General features: G+C 45.3%; 2 protein-coding genes across 3 annotated transcripts in view; one reads left to right on the top strand and one right to left on the bottom strand.

The window, feature by feature from the left end:
- TMEM255A (transmembrane protein 255A) overlaps nucleotides 1-7,191 on the top strand; it is a 54,741-nt gene extending 47,550 nt beyond the window's left edge. For both annotated transcript variants that reach the window (XM_029929925.1, XM_029929924.1), the window contains one exon: nucleotides 4,793-7,191. In XM_029929925.1, the coding sequence (XP_029785785.1) occupies nucleotides 4,793-4,951 (159 nt within the window). In that variant the 3' untranslated portion in view covers nucleotides 4,952-7,191. The remainder of the gene's footprint in view (nucleotides 1-4,792) is intronic.
- A 1,316-nt stretch (nucleotides 7,192-8,507) lies between these two features.
- Nucleotides 8,508-16,159, bottom strand: ZBTB33 (zinc finger and BTB domain containing 33). The gene is made up of 2 exons (XM_029930648.1): nucleotides 15,964-16,159; nucleotides 8,508-13,491 (listed from the first exon to the last, which is right to left on the bottom strand). Exon 2 carries the CDS (start codon nucleotides 13,487-13,489, stop codon nucleotides 11,471-11,473), a length of 2,019 nt encoding a protein of 672 aa, XP_029786508.1. The 5' UTR covers nucleotides 13,490-13,491; nucleotides 15,964-16,159; the 3' UTR covers nucleotides 8,508-11,470.
- Nucleotides 16,160-19,668: the final 3,509 nt, after the last annotated feature.

Genomic DNA, 19,668 nt, shown 5'->3' with positions numbered 1-19,668 from the left:
CCTCCTCCTCCTCCTCCTCCTCCTCCTTCTTTTTGAGAGAGAGAGAGAAAGCATGAGCAGGGGTAGGGCAGAGAGAGAAGGGGAGAGAGAATCCAAAGCAGGCTCTGTGCTGACAGTAGTGAGCCTGATGGGAGGCTCAAACTCATGAACCGTGGTGAGATCATGACCTGAGCCTCAACCGACTGAACCACCCAGGCACCCCCAAGTTGTCCGGCAAGGCAGGAAGAATTTGAGACTACTTTTGCCTCCTTGCTAATCTTCCCAACACTCACTTCTGTTGCCCCCCCCCGCACCCCATTCATTTCCCTACGACGTGTACCCCAGTTTCTGCCAGGCGGTCCACATTCCATAGGGTATAAAGCATCAGTTTCTACTTCTGCTGGGAAATTCAGTTCAGCGTCGCTTTATGTAAACCCTTAGGGATTCCAGCCATACTTCCCAGTCTGGCCTACTGAGTCAGTCCCCTGCTTCATGCTAACCGTGGATTTGTGCCTCTCCCGTTCACTTGGGTGTTGCCAAGTTTAGCTTAAAGCAAAAGGCTCAGCCTATGCAAAATGCAAATGCCTCTGTTTCTGCTCTTGATGAAATCACATGAGGGTACATGAGATTTCATCTCAGCCACCAAATTGACCCCCTTTTTCTACCTCTTGCTTTTATCCACTCTTCTCTCCATCTCCCCTGGCCTTGCTTTCGGGGGCAGCAACACAAACAGACGGGGCATGTAAAGAATCAAGAAAGCTTGGATTTTACCCTGGGGACACAGCATCTTCCGCTGTGACGTTTGTCACTTGGCCGGTACAGGGCTCTCTTCCGAGTCACTGCCTCCCAGGGCTCCTGAAGAGAGAAGCAAGTGAGACAGAAGGGCACGCTGGTCCTTGGAGAGTGTGGGGCCACTGTCCGGCAGACAGGGGGCAGGCTAGGGCGGGAGAGGAGAGCTCTGTGTGTGTCCTGACAGGGTGGCCCTCCTCTGGGAGCACCACCAGCCCAAGCCTCGCCTCCCCTCCTTCCTGCCTCAGCCTCTGAGAAGCAGCTCAGGAAGCCCGAACCCACTGGTAGGCCTGGCAGTAGGCTATTTAGATGCTTTTCATGCTTTGGGGCACCAAAGGGTTCAAAGCTCTGTTATTCTGAGCTGCCTGTCCCGTTAGTAAAGTCGACTCCTAGGCAGGAGCCAAAATGCACCAGGCCAGCTCCCCAGCTGCAACAAAGCCAGATCCTTCCCAAGGTGCCAAGGTGCCTGCCTGTTGCTAGGAAACGATGCGCTGGTACTGTGCCCCCCCCCCCAGCCCCAAGGGTATGTGGACGGCAGCCAGTTAGCTCCCCGGCCCTCCAATGTGATCCCTAAGCCTCCCAGCATCCTCAAAGGGCAGCGAGAGACCCCCCCCCCCCGCCCCGTCCGCTTGAATATGTCCCAGCCCTGAAAGGGAGAAGTGAAAGCCAAAGGCGGTCGTGCCGCCCCCTCCCACTAAGGCTGGCCGTCAATGCCTCCCAGGACCTGCCTGCTCCCTGCACGGTGGGGAGCTTAAGCCTCCAGTCCATGGCTGGCCCGCACCTCCAACCTCCAACCTCCAATTGGCCTCCTGGATCTCCCAGGCCTCTACCAGGACAGGGATGCGAGACTCTTGTCCCTGTTGCATTTTGCTCTCCTTTCCAGCTGAGAGGATGGTGTTCTTGGTTGAAGACAAGGGAGGGGGGAAAGGGGAGAGTTCTGTAGTGCAGAATGGAAGACTAGGAAGTCGCCATACACGTCTTTTTTTTTTTTTTTTTACTTTATAAGGGAAGAGAGACAGAGGACACGAGGGGAGGGGGGCAGAGAGAGAAACAGAGAGAGAATCCCAAGCAGGCTCCATGCTTATCAACTGTGAGATCATGACCTGAGCCAAAATCAAGAGTCAAGCCCTTGGGGCACCTGGGTGGCTCAGTCTATTAAAGAGTCCAACTTCGGCTGAGGTCATGATGTCACAGTTTATGGGTTTGAGCCACATATCGGGCCCTGTGCTGACAGCTCAGAGCCTAGAGCTTGCTTCGGATTCTGTGTCTCCCTCTCTCTGCCCCTCCCCCACTCGTGTGCGCTCTCTCTCTCTCAAAAAATGAATAAACATTAAAAGAAAAAAATTTTTAAAAAATAGATGCTTAACCGACTGAGCCACCCAGGTGCCCCAAATTGTTTTGCCTTCAAAGGCTCTGCAGTTTCTATGACCCTTGTCATTCCTTCACTCAGGGTGAAATAACAGATGGGGTGGGGGAGGTGGAGGGAATAATGGCACCTACATCTCTTGTTGGTCCCAACATTATGTGGACAGGTATTTCAGTGTCTCAAGCAACACCTAGAAACCTGGACACCCGTTTCTGAGGAGTGCAGGGGTGAGGTTTGGGGATAAGGAGACCCACCCAGTCGCAGGCTGCAGATATCTCAAGTCAGTGGGGCCCAGTCGGGGGCCCAGTCAGTTAAGCATCCAACTGTTGATCTCGTCTCAGGTCAGGATCTCATGGTTCAGGAGTTCGAGCCTGAATCAGGCTCTTCACCGATGGTGCGGAGCTTGCTTGGGATTCTGTCTCTCCTCTCTGCCCCTCACCTACTTGTGCTTTCTGTCAAAACAAATAAACTTAAAAAAAAAAAAAAGAAGAGGGGTGCCTCAGTAGCTTGGTCAGATGGGCATCCAACTTCAGCTCAGGTTATGATCTTGTAGTTTGTGAGTTTGAGGCCTGCGTCTTGCCCTGTGCTGATAGCTCAGAGCCCGGAGCCTGCTTTGGATTCTGTCTCCCTCACTCTCTGCCCCTCCCACACTCACCTCTGTCTCTGTCTCTCAAAAATGAATAAACATTAACAAAAATTTTTAAATAAATAAATAAATAAATAAAAAAGAAATCTCGTGTCAAGGCTGACTCTAGATTGTCCCAGGCCTGGAGAAATGACATGATCCACTCAGACTCTGGCCGGGTGAAAAAAGTAAAGGAATGACCACCGAGCAGCACTTAAACTTGAGAAATTTTGGTGTCATGGGTCTTTTTGTTTGTTCTTAATATATCAGTTCCTCCTAGAGCTAAGGCACCCTTCGAAAACTGCAGTTCTACAGCCCTGTCGGTCCGCTTACTATATGCACTCCTCCTGAGAGCTGACAAGCGGCCTCTGATCTCCTGCCAGGCCTGTAGCCCCTCCAGCCCTCACGCCTCAACCATGTCCCGCTGATGGAGCAAGGTGGCAGTACCTACAAGATGTGACTGTATTCTTTGAAAATGGACTTTATTTATTTAAAAACATTTTTTAATGTTTATTTTTTTGAGAGAGAGAGAGACAGAGACAGAGCACGAGTGGGGAAGGGGCAGAGAGATCAGGAGACACAGAATCTGAAGCAGGCTCCAGGCTCTGAGCTGTCAGCACAGAGCCCGATGCAGGGCTCAAACCCACGAACCATGAGATCATGACCTGAGCTGAAGTCGGACGCTCAACCGACTGAGCCACCAGGTGCCCCAAAAAATGGACTTTATTTTTAAAACACATGCCAAGTTCATCTTCTGTACTCCTGGGGTTACGGTCGCTCATTCAACATTTATTGAGCACCTGCTACTTGCCAAACACTGTTCTGAGCTCTGGGGGATACAGCAATGAAGAAAGCAGGCCAAATGTCCTTGAGCAGGAAAACCATTACGGTCAGGGTCTATAGACATGGGCCAGAGAAAGAAAAGTAGCAAATGACTCCTTGTGGGTTAATTCACTGGGTTTTTTTTAGTCTATATCTTGCCTCTTTTCAAAGACAACACAAAGTCAAATTGAATCTTCAGGGTCTCTGCAACCTGACAAATTGCTCCTTGTTCTAACCATTGGTATTCTCACCTCCATGTCTGTGTCCCTCTGTCCTCTGCCCTCCCCTGAATTTGGGAGTGGTGGGCCATGGTTAAGATGAAACAGAAATTGCTGATCATAGAAGAGCCCAGATCCCAGAAAGCCATTTAACCCCTCTGTCCTTTGTTCTGGTTTGTGTTTCGGTCTAGGAGATGGGCTCTGTGATATATTCTGGTAGCAAAGACTTTCCCAGGTGTTACTGGCTTAAGCTCATTTTTTTTTCCCCTAGGCAATAGCCTTTATTTATTTTTTTTTTTTGCTCCATAATATTTTATTGTCAAATTGTTTTCCATACAACACCCAGTGCTCTCATTTTTTTTAAAGTTTTATTTACTTATTTATTTAGAGGAAGTGAGAGAGCATGAGAGGGTCGGAGGGAGGGAGAGGGAGAGGGAGAGGGGGAGAGAGAGAGAGAGAGAGAGTGAGAGAGAGAATCCTGAGCAGGCTCCACAATGTTGTTGTGGAGCCCTACGTGGGGCTTGAATGGAGATCATGACCTGAGCCAAAATCAAGAGTCGGATGCTTAACCGACTGAGCCACGCAGGCGCCCCGCCTCAGATGTTAAGGCCCAGAGTACCTTCTTTTGAAGACCAGCTGGAATGCTGTTGCCATAACTCAAGGGAGAGGTAGCAAAGGCTTGGGTTGGAAACGTGGAAAAGGGAGTGGTGGGTTGAGACGACACAGAGGCAGGAGCGACAAGAATCGGTAACTGGATGCAGGGCTGGGGGGGGGAGGGAGAGGATTCTGTGCTCTCTGTGCGGGAGCTCTGTAGCCTGAACGACTGGGAGAGAGTGGGACCAGCTCCTACCCCTCCTTAATTTAGTGAGGTGGAGGACAGCTCTGTTGTTGCAAACAGAAGGAGACTTGGTCCAAATGCATCTTTAAGTAACATGGACTTTGGAGGACTTGCCACCTGGCTGCCTAACTTGATGTTCTGTTATTATCACACAGCATTCCGGCGTCTTTCCGCCCTCCCCTCCCTCTGGACTCTCTGATGAGCCCCAGTCCGCCTCGCCATCGCCAAGCTACATGTGGTCCTCGAGCGCCCCGCCCCGCTACTCTCCACCCTATTACCCGCCTTTTGAAAAACCACCACCTTATAGCCCCTAAAGAGGAACGCCGCTGGCTCTTGAGATTATTGTGGCTTTTGTATTTCTGCTTTAGTGGAAGTGTGTAGGGTATGACATGTAAAGTGCGATTCTTATGCATACAGTTTTACAAAGGCTTGCCAAGCTAGGGAAAGATAGGGACGAAGCTTGTGCGTTATCAGTGCAGAGCATGGGTGGCTAGGCTGAACCCAGTGCTCCCGAGAAGGGCGGCACACACTCCCTAAGCGGAGGCAGCCCAGCAAGACGCGTGGCCCGTGTGGACCTGCATTTCCCTGCGGCTTCACGTCTGTGTTCGGCAGAAGCTTGGTTGCCACCTGTTTCACCTTGTGTAAATACAGGGGCGCCCTCATACCCTCCTAGATTGCCACCCCAGCACCTTGGCTGAAGACCCTGGCTTATGGGCCCTATCTTTCCCTGCCACCAACGTGGGTCCTTAAGGAAAATTTCCCAGATGATGGAGCTATGCAGTGGTTCCTGCACAGAGCGTTTTGGCTAAGGTTTTGTTTGCTTTTGTCTGGATGTCAAAAAACGCTGCCCGTATCTTGTACTCCTTTTCTTCTCTGTGAGTATTGTAAAAATGGCTGTTGTGCTCATTCAGCTCAAGCTTTTGTTATCAGTACCTCCCAAAGGGAAAAGTGCAATATTCCCTCGAGTAGTGGGGAACAGGACTGATTGTTTAGGAAGCGCTGAAATACAAAGAGCAACATGGGAAGTGTTTTGAGTAGAGCTCAGTTCTACATTCGGTAACATAGGAGACAGCGGCTCCACTAAGGACGCGGTATTACAAAAGGCATTTGCCACGGGAGATAGGAATCTGATGGTTAAAAATGCCAGATTAGGTTCCCGGGTGGTGACAGGAATTGTTATCTTTGTGACTATTTAATCTTCAAATATTGTGCTTCAATCCCAGCAGACCGCACGTATCCCGCACCCCACCCCAAAAGAATCATCTGTATTTTAATGCCACTGCTCTTATTGGTCCTTTTTTGTGTGTGTGGAGACCAATCACGACAGTGTTCAAGATTATGAAAGTGTTACAATGCCGCTTTAAGTCTGCAAAACCTCAAAAGTCACCAACCTGACAAATTCTTAAGTGTTACCGTAGATTTAAACTCCATCTGGCACACCGTGGTAGGTGTTCGTACAGTTCTTTTTATTACACGTAGCTTTAAACCATCAACCTGACGAATTTAACACTCTGGCACCCATGCCTTCAACTTCAGAATGAACACTTTCACCGCGATCTTACGCTCACCTGAGGACTGACTGATTTCCAGGCAGGCTGATAATCCTACACTGTGTAATGTAAAAATACAGGGGCTACAGGAGGGTACCTAATTCGTTCTGCAAACGCAGAGCACATACTGGAAGATTTTCCGGCCCATTTCGCTACCTCCCAACTTGAGGGACTCGAGGTAGCAGGCAAATGCTGGTGCTCCCATCTGCCTTGTAGACACCCGGCCATCGAGGATTATCAAGGCGCGACAAGTGCACTCACTGTTCACAGTCAATGTTCGCAAAGCATTCGGTTTAACGTCCAGCACCAGGAATGAGGTCTCACCCAGAGTGCAAATAGGGAAAATGAGAAAAATCCTTTTGTGTTACACAGAATTACTATTATTTTCTACACTTCTGAGAATATTAAACTATTGGGTTTCAAAAAAGGGACTAATAGCCAATTGACTTACTATACAAATACCAACTTGTAATACTCAATGACATTTTCTGCCATTTACACTTTACCTTTTGCTTTAGCAAACGTGTATGAGTATTTAATTTTTTAAAAGGCATCATTATGCAGTATATCCTACATTTACCACATTTCTTAAAGTGTTAAGACTGACTCATTTCTATGTATTTTTCTTACTTTACAAAATAACTTGAAACAGAATAGATTTTGTAACACTTAATTTGAGCAGCTTCTTTTTTTATTACATTGAATTCTATAAAGTGCATGTTACCTTAGAAAAGTTAGTATTTGCTGCTTTACTCTTTTGCAAAACATTTGCTGTAATGAAGGAATTTCTATTTCCCATATGTACCTTGACTGCATTTTGTAATATTTACTGCTTTATTCCTAATTCTGCTTTCAAGTATTGAACTGGGCATGGAACATTAAAAATATTAATCCAGAACCTGTATAAACTGGATGTTGCTTAAAATCTGTATCACTGCCATGTTGGAAACCCAGACTGCTTTTGTGATGTTTCAAATTAATAAAACTGTCCTCCTCCTTATTCACTTACGAGCATCTTCATGCAACTTACAAAAATATCACAAACACCCCAAAGCCACAGACTACTCACTTCAGACGATTATGGCTCAAGATACAACAGGGATGCAGTTAACCCACATGTGAAACCTGTTAGAAGGTAGAGGAGGGAAGTGCCTGGATGGTGGCTCAGTCTGTTAAGCATCCAGCTTCGGTTCAGGTCATGATCTCACAGTTCGTGTGTTTGAGCCCCGAGTCAGGCTCTGTGCTGACAGCTAGCTCAGAGCCTGGAGCCTGCTTCAGATTCTGTGTCTCCCTCTCTCTCTGACCCTCCCCTGCTCACGCTGTCTCTCTCTCAAAAAAAAAATTAAAAAATTAAAAAAAAAGAAGGTAGAGGAGGACAGAAAAGCCTTGTCCAGACTGAGAAGGCATGTTGAGACTAGACCAGGAAGCAGCAAGTCCCTCCATACGGCTTCCAAGCTCTAGTCAGGGCAACTATTGGCGGGGGCTGGTGGGGGGGTTGCGCAGGGATGGAGCTGGTGACAAGCTGGTGCTGAGGGGCTATTCTCCACCAAGTGCGGGCCTTAATCCATAGATGCTACAGAGTGGTGGTGAGGTCAGAGTGTAGTTTTATCTAAAGTGGTGCCGTCTGTGCGCCAGAGGGGAGGGGGGAGGCATTGTTAGTGCTACTGGGTGTTTAAACAAGACAAGCCCCCTGCATTCTGGTCAGGACAGACATTGACTTCCAAGGGGCCTGGAACACATAGCCCCAAGGGAGGTCACCTCGCAGACATGAGTAAGACGGAGAGCCAAAGATGGAGTCAGTACCGTCGGCACCCCACCAAGCCTAGCAGGAAGTTCTGTTATGCTGTCATCAGAAATACCCCCAGTGTCCTCCTACAAAAACTGAAAAACGACAGAAGAGAAAAGTCTATATAATTTCTTCTTTTTTTTAATTAAAAAAAATTTTTTTAAAGGAGTTATCTTTATTTTTTATTTTTGATTTTTGAGAGACAGAGATAGACAGCATGAGCAGGGGAGGGTCAGAGAGAGAGGGAGACACAGAATCCAAAGCAGGCTCCAGGCTCTGAGCTAGCTGTCAGTAGAGCCCAACGCGGGGCTCGAACCCACGAACTGTAAGATCATGACCTAAGCCAAAGCTGGACGCTTAACTGACTGAGCCACCCAGGTGCCCCGCTTTTTTTTTTTTTTTAAAGTAAGCTCTATGGCCAACATGGAGCTTAAACTCAAGGCCCCCGGCCATGCTCTACTGACTGAGCCAGCCAGGCGCCCCAGGTCTACATAATTTCTGAAAGATAATCTTATAAAAAATACACTCAAAAAATCAGAATTATAGCATTTTATTTTTGCCATAAGAAGCTCTATGAACTAATACCAGGTCATGGTTAATGAAGAGAACTTAAAGTCATAGGACAGGGAAGATTGTACAAGTATGAACATTACAGTATTGGGTGAATTCATAGGATTGACAGGTGAGGAAGCCAGTGCTGTGGAACTAACATTGAATCCTTTAGAAAACGCATGCCTTGACGATACAAAATACCTTGACCATTTTTAACCATTTATCTTTTCGGTACAATGGAAAAAATACAACATCAATTCCTCATGGTAGTTGTATGGGAGGGGGGATCATTACCACCGAAGTGATAATGATCATTTCAAATACATTTTAAAGTAAATCCTCCAAGATTTCTTATGGCATTTAAAAATCTTTGCTTAGTTTGAGCATTTCATTTTCTATCATCTCTTTTAACAAATTGCTATTTCAAACAGTTTCTATCCAGAACCCTTACAGGTAACTTAGCGCAGGAGCAAGCTTGAAGCCAACTTAAAAGAAAAAAGGAGGAATTTAGTAGCCGGAAAACTAAATATAAAATAGGAAAACACCATGTTAAGTTTTAAACAGAATCTTGCTGTGGATTTCCAACCCAATGAATCCTGGGGGTAAACGGTTTCAGCCCCAAAGGAGTATTCCACACACATCCTCAACTTTGGATATAGAAACTTGTTGAAGGCCCTGACATACATGGTGAGGAAGAATCTTCTGGCAAAAATACAAGTTAATTTTCCAGTTTTCCTTCTCCCAAAAAACTCTAGAAGATACCTTCATTAGGCACAGAGTTTAAGTTTCATACTCGGAATTTACAGAGAGCACAGCAGCAGCCAATAGTTAGATCCGTATTATTCAAAATGGATACTTTTCCATTACAGAACTGATTTGTCACAATAGTCTTGCAGAAACCCTCAAGTTTTATTATGATCAACTAATTTTCTTAGCAGTTAAGTCTGAAAGGTCTGGAGGTTCTGCTGGCATCAGTATCATTCACACTTGTTGAAGTAATTATGTGTAACTGGTAAAACAACACAAATGGAACTGAAACAAATTTCCACTGAAAATACTTCTGGGTGCACGGTATAGTCAAAGAGCAATGCTGTCAATATCCACACAGAAATGAAACAGATACTGTGATTCCGGAAATCACAGAGTGTTAAACTGTAAGGTAACTTAAAATCTTCCAAGGATTAGCTTACACAATGGTTTGAAGGTCTAGACTCACAGAACAGGAAACAGATGCACATCACTCTAGCCCTCGTAAGCAAACCATTATAATATTTTTCTTTCTTCTGGTCTTATTGCAAATACGGAGGCCTGATCCCCTCCACCACCAACTGAATCACTGAAACCATGATCTTCAAATCTAGCTTGCTGTCAGAAGAATGATGGATACGTGAGAAATTATGATTAAAGCTTTAAGTTCCGAGTCAAGAAATAGACTATTTTTAAAAATACAGGGTTAAAGAGAAGAAAATATCTATGTTGAATTAGGAAATATTTAAGCAAGGTTACAAATGACTAACAACTATGCACAACAATCTTTTTTAGTATCTATTAATTTTTTGTCCTTTGCAAAAAGTAATTTACAGAAGTTCAACAAGTTAATCCTGTTACAAAGGCTAGGCTATACATTTGTTCCAACCTGCTTCCTTTTAGTACTAGCACTTCAGTGAGCTTTGATTTTATTTTCTAAGTGTTTAAATAGGTATCATTTTAAAAGGAAGAAGGGTATACTTATTGTTCTCAAGAGAAATGGGAATCAACAAGCCTCTAGAACATTCCATATATAGTTTCTGATTTCTATAATATTGCAGCACTTTGCAGATGGAATGGAACTCAACTTTAGAAGGGGTAACAACCTAAAAGGTCTTGCTGAAAGGAAAATACTAGACCAACGATTCAACTATTTCAAACGAAAACTTCCTATTAGAAACTCTAAGTAATATGAACATTTAAAAATATATACCAGTAGCCTCCCGCCTAAAATACGTAGGAGTCTCATTTATGGAATCTATCTTTTATAAAGATTTACACATAATGAAAGATTTATTTGGTGGCTTTCAGATTCAAACTTTGAGATTTCTCAAGGGAATATTTTGAACCATAGGAACAAAAAGGACATCGCCATTCACTTCCACTGTCTATCAGGTAAGAACACAGAATTCAAAACAAACCAACAGAACGTTTTCTCTCCTCCGGTCTCCAATACGGAGATTTGCTTTCCATGAACACTTCTGCCCACGGAGACCACACTGCAAAGGTATATATACAGTAGTCCAGCCACCAAAGTCCGTTCCAGACAATGGCAAGAAAAGCGCAACTTACAACTTAACTCAAGTGAACGAAAACTCTTTCTTCAGATGAGACACTTGTCTGCATGGCCATTTTCATGGCGGGAGGGAGGCAGGAGGTTGCTATCCATTTGGACTAGCAAAACACACAACCAAGCAGAGACTTACTCTGAAATTTTCTAGAACAACTTTAGAAGTTCTTGTTTACTTCTTATGCCACATCCAAAACACAACACACATTTATACTCTCAATATTAACAAAATTGAGAATTCAGCAGTTAAAGTGCTAACATGGAAGGGGAAAGTTGGAAGATATACTAGGGTAAGCTAATAACTCCAGTTATTTTCAAAGAACATTCAGACTGCTTCAAAATTCTATTCAGGAAACTATCTCTCCAAGCTTTTGTTGTTTGCCTCTTTAAAACGAGCTGAAAAGTGAACTAGATAAACAGATACTTCGAGGGGGGGGGAGAACTTCTCAATCTCTACTCAAACTTTCGGAACGATTTGCTTCTAAAAAATTATCAACAAATAATCCAAGTAGACTGCCTTCAGATGGCGTGGCAGATCAAATTAACTCGTTTTCACCTTAATTTGTGTTACAGGTTTTCCGAAATCCTTGCCCCTTAATGCAAACCAGAGTTTCTGACATTTCCAAGTTCAGTAAGATTCAGGTATTATAAATTCAAACTCAGTGCTGCCATCTGTTACGTTCTGTTTAAAAATGGAATCATTTTCCTGCTGAATAAAGATATCTTCCCAGGTCATTGGCTTGTTCTGAGGAGCAGACGCGGCCCCTACGGCAGGTTCTTTCCCATCATCAACCTTATACCCGATACCATCATCCTTCATTACAGGCATGGCGCCTGACCTGTCAGAAAGATACGCGTACTGTCTGATCTGCAAGGACCTGCAGGGATGTAAACGATAAAGCTTTGCGTCCCCAGAAGGGTCCTGACTATGAACTGATTTTATGTGTGAAGACATAAACTGATAGTTGATGAAAGACTTGCCACAGGCCAAACACTGATACCTTCGCTCTCCCGTGTGATGGATTTCATGTTTTGTGCGATATTCTGCCAGAGGAAATACCTTCTCACAGTAACGGCAAGGATACTTCTTCTCCCAAGAATGAATGTTAAAATGTCTCCGCAAGCTTGTCAGACAGACATAGGACCTCTTGCACACAATACAGATATAATAGACCCTCCCATCTACTATCAGCTCATAGTGATCATCATGTTTTACTTTCATACGCTTGTTTGCCGTCTCACTGCTAGATGTTTTTGGTATCTCATTCTCAAGTCTGGCCTCCCCTTCATCGGGGTCATCTTTGACTGGGATCACTATGTCATAAGTATCTTCACCGATATTTGCATAAACCTTGCAACCCGTTGACAAGCCTTCAATCTCAGTAGCTGTATCTAAAGTAATGATCTTCTGACCCTCCATTAGGTGCTTTGATCCTAAACCTGCATCATTAGTGTTTCTAGTAATTATGTCTGAAATCTTTAAAGAATTAGAAAGTGGCTCTTGCAGAAGTGTAGGAATCTGCATCTTCTGTATCAAAGATCCGTCAAAAGTGGCATTTGGGGGGATATCAGCCTGTGGGACCAAAGATGTGTTACTGACGGCAGAATCAGGGCTGGAGCTAATAGTGTCATCATCATCATCTATAATTTCCTCCTCCTCCTCTTCGTTGGCCTTGCTTCCTGTTAAAATAGCACTGTTTGGTGTCTGCGGATTCTGCACAAGTAAATTGATTGAAGGAGACATATGATTTGGAAGTGAAGAACTGACATTTGGTGGGGTAGTAAGTGGTGTCTGATTTAACAGAATAATGTTGGGAGTCAGATGTGTCGGGGCTGAAGATACCAGCAATTTTTCACTTCCTTGTGTCTGGCTCAGAGTTGCCTGATTCACAGCAGCAGGAAGTTTCTGAGTAGGTGTGACACTTGGTAAAGGGGGAGAGTTAGTACTAGCACCAGGTGCAACATCTGAAATAGCAACGGAACCTGGGTTAGGCTGGACCTGGGTCACTGCATTGGCACTTGGCAAAGTCTCCTTTGCGGGCAGAATCTCAGAGCAGAAAATGACGTCATCGTCATCATCATCTGAATCGGTAACAATAATCTTTTTTGTCTCATAATCTTCAGCAGATAAGGAAAAAGACTCTGTTATAATAGGCATTATAGTGGCCCCGTTATCTTGGGCTTCATCTTTTGATTTTGGTACTTCAAGGTTCTTGTCACTAGAACCAGGAGGTAAGGTTTCTGCATTACCATCCTGAGCTGTACCTGAGATGCTTTTAACCTGCGACAATGGGACACCAAGCTCGGCTATAAATTTAACCCCTAACAACTGCCCTGATTTAATCAACTCATCGAGTAAATCTGATCTAACGCGAACAATCTTAGAACTATAGATATAATTGAGAATTTCTGCAAAGATCTCTGCTCTTATAAAGCTCAGTTCAACAACTTGCCCAGCCACCGAGAAGAGCTGATGGAAGTAAGTACTAGAAGCCGAGAGGATATTCCTGTGGGCCCGGAACTTTCGGTCTTCCACGATGACGGTAACATCACAGAAGAGTCCACGGCCACGCTGCTCATTCAAGGAGTTCAGCAGACTGCCAGAGTATTGAATGTCTGTAGCCGAAATCAGTTTTCTACTCTCCATGCCTAAAAGAGAAAGGGAGGAGGAGGGGGTGGGAGAAGATTAGAAAAAAAACCGAAAGTACTGCATCATTCAGAAGGTAAGCTACTACAGCAAGGCACTGCATGGCATCACGTTTTAACCGAAGGTTGGCCTAACTTTTTGGCTTGTACAGGAATTGTTCACGCACGCTGCTTGCTGGACCATGCACCAAATCTCATGACTTGCCCCTGAGATGAGACAAGCAAGTTTGTAACTGATCTACAGATCTGAGCAGGGATATCTCTTTCTCTGAATCTCAGATACATGTATCAATCACCACTGAGAATCTCTTAAGATTAGAACAAATGTTCTTGGTTCCATTTTGGGGTTTTGCCCTCAAGGAGAGTTAAAAGTTCATTTTTAATGGTCTTAAAACTTTACAAAAAGTCATCGGCATGATCACAAAGAAGTTATTTCACCTGTAAATGAATGATTTCAGTGTCAGAGAAGCTTGGTGTGTGCAATATCCGTTCTATACTTTCTAAATTTTAACTCATCCTTAAGAACATTTTCAAAAGCTACTCCCCGAAGCCCGAAACTGAATTGGTGTTTATAAACACTGACTATCATTACCTTTAGACTGCCCATTATTTTTCTGTTCTTATTTACATTGGAGTGCCTCATCCAGATGAACTATGAGATGCTTTTTTAAAACCTTCTCCCCTCTCCTCATCTTCCTGTCCCTTCCCCTCACTGTCTACTCTTAACAAATCTCCAGAGGTGAGGTGTATAAACAGTTCCAAGTGAAGCCAACAGATGCTACTGTGAAAAATAAGACAAAGGAGAAGTCACCATTTCTTAATGCTTATTTGCATGAGAACACAAAACATTTCCATTTGTTGGTAAAGAATTATGCGCAGCGGTAGGAGAACTTTTTTATACCTGATGTGTTAGTGACAATGAAAACATACACTTATTGGAACAGAGCAGATGGTGACTCTAGAAAAAGGGAGCTGGATGTCAGTGAGGAGCCATGCCGTGTACCACCCACCAATCATTCCTGTTCTGCACGTTCCAGAATATATTCCCAGTAACAAGGATGTGGAGTTGTTTAAAATACATAGCTATATTAAATATGTTACTCAGTTTTATATATTTATCTTTCATATGTTATATATATGTATATATATAAACAATTAGCTGATCAGTACTTTAGGTAAAAAAAAAAAAAAGACCATCACATACACTTTTATTGCTAACATTCTTTACCTTTCGAGTTACCAAAAACCGTACCACTGTCATCACAGTGCTTAAGTTATACACACGTGGAAGGCAGGGCATCTCAAGCATCTTTGAAAATTTCCAAATTACAGCTTAAAAACAAAAAGTAGGCAGAAAGTCTAGAAATGAGGATTTCAAACACCATCCGTTATAAGGCGCTGCTCATGTAACAGTGCCAAGGATCTCCAGGTGACCATAAAGGCATTCATCAGAGAGGATGACCTTTGGACAGCGAGCCGGAGACTAGGGCTTCCGAAATGGGATTTCGACAGAAGTCGCCGTTAAGTGGGTAGACAGGTTTTTTTCGGTATCCGATTTTTGTCGTTTGCAAACGGGTTCCGGGAACGGGGTAATGCCTCCAAGGTACGTGTCCAGGTGACACGGGGGACTGGTTTCATTTTGTGCGGCTTCCCCCCTGGCTCCTCCCGGTCGGGTGGGCCCGGGAATCGCACAGATCGCCCCGAGCCTTCCCCACGAGCCGCGAGCTGCCCAAGGAAAAGCCATTGCGCGTCACCGTAAGGCGAACCCTTGACTGAGGGCAGGTGAAGGTGGAAGCGAGAAACGCCATCCGCGAGGGAGTCAGGGCGACACGCGGCTCCCTGCGGCAGCTGAACCCCATCTTCCTTACTCCACCTCCTCTCCCCCGTTTGCGCCCAGCCGGCCGCAACCGACGTTTTTCACCCCAATTCACGCGAAAAGGCAGCGTCCCGGAAATCCAGAAGGAGCTGCGACCGGCAGCGCGAGGGCAGGGGTCCCCCGGCGAGCGGGGGAAAGTGGAAGGTGGCGACCGCGAGGGTGGGGTGTTGGGAGGGGGTGAGGCCAAGCGGGCGGCATTGTTATGCCCCGGGAAGGGGACGGAAGAAGGGGAGGATGGGCAGGGCAGAAAAGCTCTAAATCAAAGTAGGGGCTCGGGGGAGACAAGGAGGCACAAAAAGCCAGGCGGAGGGCGAGGGAAAAGCCGAGTGGGTCCCCGCGGCGGGCTCCCCACGCACCGGGCCTACCCGGGGAACCAGCAGCCCCCCGGCTCCTGACGGCGTAGGGGACCGCGCCGCGGCCCTCCGGGCTCGTCCCCTCCTTCACTCCCGGGCCCACACAAAGAAAGGGCCGGAGGAGCGGAGCCTCCGACTCCGCCGCTTCCTGGTTCAAGTGAGGAGAATGCAAACGCAGGCGCGGCCCGGCGACGGAGGCAGCGGGCGCGCTCCTTCGCCTCCCCCGGCGCCCGGCCGGGTCCTCACCTGCTCCCCGGCGCCGCCGCTTCTCCTCGTCGGGCCGCGCGGACGGGTGGGACCCCCTCCAACAACCAGAAGCCGGACTCCGTGGCGATTCGGCTGCTTCTTCAAACGTCGCTCCAGTCTTGGTCGACGTCGACGCGGCTGCCGCCACCGCTGCTACAGCTGCCCCACGCCGCCGACAGAGGGCACAGCGCGGGGGCGCCTTCGACTTCGGCGCCCTCCTCCTCCGAACGCCGTTCGGGCCTTTCCGGAAGGGCCCGAGCTCTCGGCGGCCGCGCGTCGGCGTCCCGCTCTGCCTTCGGCTCCTTCCGCAGGGGGCGGAGTGAGACTGGGAAGCTCTGGGAGCGTTCGGCCCTTTCCGGAGGGCGAAAGGGTGGGAAAAAAGGAAGGGAAAGATGGGGTCAAGGCGGCACCCGCGTGGGATGGGAGGGAAGCGAGTCGCTTTCACTTAAATTCGGCGCCAGCCTCTGGGGCGGAAAAACTTTTAGAGACTGCACGAGTTTGCGAGTTGGAAGCCGCTCGCTCAGCCCGTTTCTTAGATGCTAAGCCACTTTGAAATATAATCGGAATAAATATAATAAAATCAAACGAGCCGACTCAGGATGATTCTGGTTCTAGGATAACAAGTTGATAACGACATCACAGTAACTATTTTTAAGAAATCAATCTGGCGTTCGGACACCAGGCGGTCTTCGAGGGTTAGTATGAAATGAAGCAGTACTATCATACTTCCTTCGTTTCAGCTATCATTTGCTGCCCACCTGTTTGAGCTATACCAAATCCTATATTAGGTTCGGTGGAATACAAAAATGAGTAAGCCAAGGTCTCCTTTTCCGAAGAGCTCAGTAGATAGGTACAGAGACATCGACAAAAGTGTTTGTTCAAGGTAGAGAACACAGAGAAGGAAATAGCAAACGAAACATTCCCATTCGAGCTGTATCTTGAAAGATGAACAAATTAATACTTGCATTGTTATTTTATTATTTACGTAGTATTTCCTCTTCAGGGGATTTAGTGTCTGACATATAGGTGTTCAATAATTGTTCAATGAATAAAAACATGAATGAGTTGTAATTTTTTTAAAACCCACTTCTGAGTACCACGATGAATGAAGAAACAGAATGGGTGTTTGTAGAGCAAAACATTTCCCTTTAGGATGATTATTGATCGTATCCAACTAAGGACCCAAAATAGTGGCTTTTTTCTTCAACACTTAAGGCCATTCACTACCTTCATTTTCATTTAAGACAAAAACAGAGAGAGAGGAGGGAGGCCTGGGTGGCTCAGTGGGTTAAGCTTCCAACTTTGGCTCAGGTCATGATCTCACAGTTGGTAATCTCACTGACAGTGTGGAGACTGCTTGGGATTCTCTCTCTCCCACAGAAACAAACAAACAAATGTTTATGTATATATGGTAATATTTATATGTATGTTTTTTATTTTTGAGGGAGAGAGATTTATACATATTATATATGTATGTGTGTGTGGATCTATATATATACATATATATATGGTAATATTGCACCCATTCCCCAAAACTTGAATTTGCACCTATTTACCTTTCAGTCAGAATCCCTGTGCTTCCTTGCTACAGAAATCTTGCTGAAAATGTCTGTCAGGATATTCCAGAATGAAAAAAAATCTAACTATATCCAATTTTCTTTAACATGAAATCAGACAAAATTGCCACCATCTCTCCAACCCCTCATCTATTCTACATTCTCTTCAATAAAGTAAAGCCACGTAGTAAAATACCAAAGTGGTGTAATACAGTTGTATTTTTGCATGGAAATAAGAAATTCACATGAAATTCCTTAGGCTCTTCCAGATTTTGTAATGTGAAAGAACAATATGAGAATTACTGCACATTGTTGGTTACCTCTCAGTAAATTGGAAGACAAAATACGATTTCTTTTGCACCATCATTAACAGCACCAAGGTCACTTGAAGGATGGCCTTGCCTTTCCCCCTTTCCCGAAAGGGCTTTAAAAAGGTGGCGCCCCAGCTAAGGTGTGAAGAGAACCTGTTGGTTCAAAACGTAGGAAACCTCTTCCCTTCTGGCTGTGTCCCTCACCACACACACCACCACCACCACCCCCAGCCCAGCAAAAACTAAACGGAAATTTAAAAGTTAGTGGGGTGCCTGGGTGGCTAACTCGGTTAAGCGTCCAGTGTCAGCTCAGGTCATGATCTCATGGTTTGTGAGCCCAAGCCCCGCATAGGACTCTGCACTGTCAGTGCAGAGCCTGCTTGGGATTCTGTCTCTCCCTTCACTCTCTGCCCCTCCTGCATTCTCTCTCTCAAAATAAATAAATAAACTTAAAATAAAATAAAATCTACCTATAACTAAAGGGGAGTCAATGATCAGGAATTTCCTTGTAGGAAAGCAGAGCTGACCAAGACATTTGAGTGGCCTTAACAATTGCCATTCAGACAAGGTCATTGGAAAGTTTGGTTAATTTTCTGTTTCTCGACATGTTATTTCACCTTTCACTTTCTTTTTATCTGCAGGCTTAATCCTGCTTGAAATGACCCAGGAGATTTTAAAGAACAGATTTGGAGGTCTCAATTGTTTCACATTCTAGGTTTTTGATTGGCTGATAATGGACTCAGTTAGGGTTTATACTCAAATTGTCAGGGTTTGCATTGTTTGAACTTGATTAGGAATTCCACAAGGACAGCAAGTATCCTCTCCTGTGTAAAAATGCCGAGAATCTTGTGGGTGCTTAGTATACATTCAGTGGATGGTGAGAAAAGATTTTTAAAATGGCATTCTTTCCATCTTAGAGCCCTTCCTCAGAGTTATGCTTAGCTTCACAGAGTTGGTAGGCCCACAGCGCGAGGATAAGAAGAAACCACAGTAAGGCAGAGCGGAAAAAGCAAAGACTAAAGGAGCAGATGTGAATGGGCTGGGATTCTGATACTGCCTGCCATTCAATCGCTGTGTGACCTTCGGCCTGGTTATTCATCTGTAAAAAAGAGATAATAATACCTTCCCACAGAATTGTTTTGAGTTTGTTTCCCAAATATGACATGCTGTTTACTGCTTCTGTGTCTGTGCCTAGAACCTTGCACTTGGAATAACCATTCCTTTCATATCGACCCGCTTTGCCTGTACTGTTATTTGGCAAGTGCCTGGTCTTCCAGAAAGATGCAGTTCAAGTAGTAACTTCCTTGTGGAGCCGGCCTTGATCTAATAAATGGTAAGGGCACGTGGGTGGCTCAGTCGGTTAAGCATCTGACTTCGGTTCAGGTCATGATCTCGCAGTTCATGGATTCAAGCCCCGCTTCGAGCTCTGGGCTGACAGCTCAGAGCCTGAAACCTGCTTCGGATTCTATGTCTCCCCTTCTCTCTCTGCTCCTTCCCTGCTCATTCTCTGTCTCTCAAAAAATGAATAAACATTTTAAAATTTTGATAAATGGTAGATAGATATGGCTACTTAATGTTGAATGAAGGAGTGTCCAGTACCCAATAAGTGCTAAATATATATTCGCTTGCTCATCTCTATCCCTTTTTGTGCTTATTCCTAACAATTTTTTCTTTAAGTGAAATGTTTGATACTGACGGTTCTCTCTCTTTTTTTTTTTCTTAAAACCTCTTAAAGTCCATTGGATAGAACAGACAACCCTCCTACTCAGAAAGAGGAAGTGGACAATTCCTAACAATAATACAATCTACCAAAACAAAACAACCACCACCACCAGCAC

Source organism: Suricata suricatta, chromosome X (assembly GCF_006229205.1).
Source record: "Suricata suricatta isolate VVHF042 chromosome X, meerkat_22Aug2017_6uvM2_HiC, whole genome shotgun sequence".
Taxonomy (NCBI): Eukaryota; Metazoa; Chordata; class Mammalia; order Carnivora; family Herpestidae; genus Suricata; species Suricata suricatta.
The sequence above is the reverse complement of the archived record's forward strand: the minus strand, read 5'-3'. Positions and strand labels throughout refer to the sequence as shown.

Excerpts from the sequence above, each read along its gene's own strand:
- ZBTB33 (XM_029930648.1), bottom strand. The coding sequence starts at position 13,489 with ATGGAGAGTAGAAAACTGATTTCGGCTACAGACATTCAATACTCTGGC.